The sequence below is a fragment of the Etheostoma cragini genome, chromosome 13 (assembly GCF_013103735.1).
Source record: "Etheostoma cragini isolate CJK2018 chromosome 13, CSU_Ecrag_1.0, whole genome shotgun sequence".
NCBI classification, from domain to species: Eukaryota; Metazoa; Chordata; class Actinopteri; order Perciformes; family Percidae; genus Etheostoma; species Etheostoma cragini.
Window position 1 is genome coordinate 15889679 of NC_048419.1, and position 3379 is coordinate 15893057.

The 3379-nt window shown below is 41.6% G+C and overlaps 1 protein-coding gene across 1 annotated transcript in view; it reads right to left on the minus strand.

Moving 5' to 3' along the window:
• Positions 1 to 463: 463 nt before the first annotated feature.
• Positions 464 to 3379, minus strand: part of LOC117956109 (lissencephaly-1 homolog B) — a 14258-nt gene continuing 11342 nt past the window's right edge. Inside the window, exons 8-11 of the mRNA XM_034890977.1 lie at positions 2958 to 3186; positions 2230 to 2331; positions 1946 to 2102; positions 464 to 1753 (exon numbers count right to left, since the gene is read on the minus strand). Of these exons, the coding sequence (XP_034746868.1) occupies positions 1680 to 1753; positions 1946 to 2102; positions 2230 to 2331; positions 2958 to 3186 (562 nt within the window). The 3' untranslated portion in view covers positions 464 to 1679. The remainder of the gene's footprint in view (positions 1754 to 1945; positions 2103 to 2229; positions 2332 to 2957; positions 3187 to 3379) is intronic.

Below are 3379 nucleotides of genomic sequence, written 5' to 3' on the forward strand. Positions count from 1 at the left end.
ATAAAAAAAGAAAAAAAAAAGAATTGACTGATTTCTTCTTCCTTTATCTGAATCAATAACAGCAACGACAGTCAGCTTCTAACCCCGGTTCGGATGAAAGCTACCTAAAGATGCTTAGAGGCCACAGTGTAACACCAGAGCAGCATCTGTGCACCCCAGCCAGATAGTTATACATAAATAATAGTTGCTGTCTAGAGCAGCAGTTTTTGTCCAGTGACCTATTTCTTTCTTAACGTTTTACATAGACAGTGAACAGTTAATTGGCTTTCAGCTAAAAGAAAAATTTAATGAGAAGACTGGTCACAGCTGCCCTTGCAATCATTGGTACATTTATTGTATTTAATGTGGGATGAACTGGCAGGCGTGCTACAGTATCTTACATCACTGTAAAACTGCCCTGGTCAACTGCATCAGACAGGTTTCCTTCATCTCATCCTGCATCTCAAAAAAGCATACAAATAGATAACTTATATTTACAGAATTTTATTTCATTATGTTGCAAACAATAACATCCAGATATATTGATACACAACTTTTACTGTGCGTGTATGTGCATTTGTGAGTGTATGTGTGTGTAAAGCAGTGAGACCACAGAAAGCAGAATGAAAATCCCGTGCGAGGGAGCCCTCAATGGGTTAACAAGGCAGAGATAGCGAGCAATAGGGCACTAGGCGATTCTCTGGGGTGACGTACAAGCACACACAAACCTCATCAAAAGGTGAGCAGAATTTTTCCTCTGTAGAACACACTTTTGCTATGGGGCATGTGCCTGTGCTCTCAGCAGCTTAGGGATCATTAAGGTCCTGTGAGTTTCTACAAGAAAGCAGGTTTGTTAAAAGAGATGTAGTAGTATAAATGAACACAGTGGATGAGAAGCTTTGCCTCCTCTCTCTCCTCTGACCATCAGAGCAGAGACAGTGGAGAGATTCTCCTGTCATAATATACAAACACACACACAACGTACTGTATACACACATATGCACTCGACCACAGAAGCTCATGTGATTCAAATAGGGAGCTGCATTCTGCTTAATAATTTCTTCCACTTGCTATCATCTCCTGGACAGCTTCCACACATTTTCTTTCTTTTATGCTTACCTTCCACACACCTTCTTCATCACCATCAACACAGTGACAGACCACAGAAATGGAAGCATGGAGTAAAACAAAACAAAACCCTAAACCCCATCAACAAGGGTTGCCATTGGTTTTCGTGCACTGTCAGTTAACTGGAATCCACCTGTGCCAGCACACAAAAATATTCACCCTTTGATCTGACAGGAAGTAATGTCAACAGTATGCAAATTCTGCAAATTTAACAGTATACAATGTTTTGTTTGATTCACCATGCAAGGAATACTTCTTATCTTTTGAGTGTTTATGTGTTTTTGTTTATGTGTCAGAGATTGCGTGACATTTATTAAGCGTACCCTACATCCAGAATAATTTACATAAAAAGGACAATAGTCATCTTAATAGGGCTAGACCGATGTAGGGGAGGAGGGAAGGAGAGGTAAGTGGACTGGGAGTAGGTAAAGCGCCAGGGTCAACTATGGTTTGGAGTGCGAGAGGTGAGGGGCTGGGTGTCAGGACAGAAGAGTTGGGCTGGGGCGCAGGATAGGATTGGGCATTTGGACTGTTTTTGGACGGGGGGGGGGACACACGTGGTGGAGACAGTCTTAGCGGCACTCCCAGACTTTGACTGTCTGATCGACACTGCCTGTCACCACGTAGGGAGCAGTCTTGTGGAAATCTGCAAGAAAAGTAAACATTTGTTCAAGTACACTGCATTAAAGATAAGCTCTATCATTTAAACAAGTTCCCCACATGGCTGAAATAAGTTCAATGTGATGTACAGAAGGAGCATTTGAGCGTGTATTTAGGTTCTGTATTTTTTGCAGGTTAATGGAAGACTTTATTAATCACAATAATTACAGTGTCTTACCCAGAGAGGTAACAAAGTGTTCATGGGCACACATGGTCTTCATGCAACGTTTGTTCTTGTAGTCCCAGATCCTAATGGTTTTGTCATCAGCACAGCTCACTATGAATCTTCCTCCTGGATGAACCAATACTCCGCGCACCCAGTTGTCATGTCCCACCTGAAGAGACAAGGCTGATTACCCACCACTTCCCTCATTTATAAGCAGTAACACTGAGACAGTGCTATATAATATATAATATACAGTATACACTGGAGGCAATCAAGTCATCACCTAAACTACTCACCAGAGTCATAAGGCAGATACCAATGCTGACGTCCCACATCTTAATTGTTTTATCTCTGGATCCGGAGAGGAGGAAGGGACCAGGTTTTCCACTCTTCTTGCTCTGCAAAACAGAGACACAGGGAAGATGTAAGAAATTGGGATTGCCGACATGAAAGACAATACAAGTTTGCTATCAAAAAGATGCTTTTTAGGTGTGAGGAGGTAATTTCCAATGTTTCCTATACATACTGTAGGTACTAGCTGGGTGCCCCGCCCAGGTAGATACAATCTAAATTACATTTTTCCCCCCAATCAATGATGTGTATATATATATTTTTTAAATGCAAATATGAAGGTCTAGTCTGTAGACTGGACTATAAACATAGATGCAGATATGTAAATGCCATGTTTTTAAAAAAGTTGACAAGATAAATATAAGTGCGGGGAACTCTTCAAACATTTGATGTGAAAACCTCACCCATGCTGTAATCTTCTGAGCTAAGTCTGAAAGACCCTGATGGCATCCAATCTTTTGTGATAAACTAGATCACTAGCTACGTAACCATCTTCACAAAACACTCACTGGCTTCACGTATAATAGTGCTTCTTTCGTTTTGGTTGTTGTTTTGTTATTAAAATGTTATTAAAGTGCATTATTGTCCTATGAGACAGTAATTTCTTCACTGCACATGCTATAAACAATACAATACAAACATGGGTCTGTAGGTAAATGTCAGCTGTACATACCTCTGAGCCTGTGGCCTCCAGGATGGTGGGGTGAGCACTGTCAGGGGCCCAGGCGATACACTCTACCACATGTTCATGCTCCCGCAACTCAGCTTTGCACTCCTTTGAGGAGACTACCCAGACCCGCACCGTCTGGTCGTTAGAGCAGCTGGCGATCAACGAGCCGTCCTGGTTGGGACGCACCATCCTCACCCACTCCCTGTGGCCTGTAAATGTTTTCACACAGTACCTGTAGATGGAAATAGTGTAAGTTAAGTTATGAAAGAGCAGCTTTTAGCTTAAATTAATCATGAACGTAATCTGACCAGGGATAACATTAAGACCATGGGAAGGAAAATGTGGAAATAATGTTAGAAGAAACGTGCTAAAAGTGTAAAATGACGCTCTATAAGTGCTTGTGGTAGTGAGAGTTGAAACAAGCC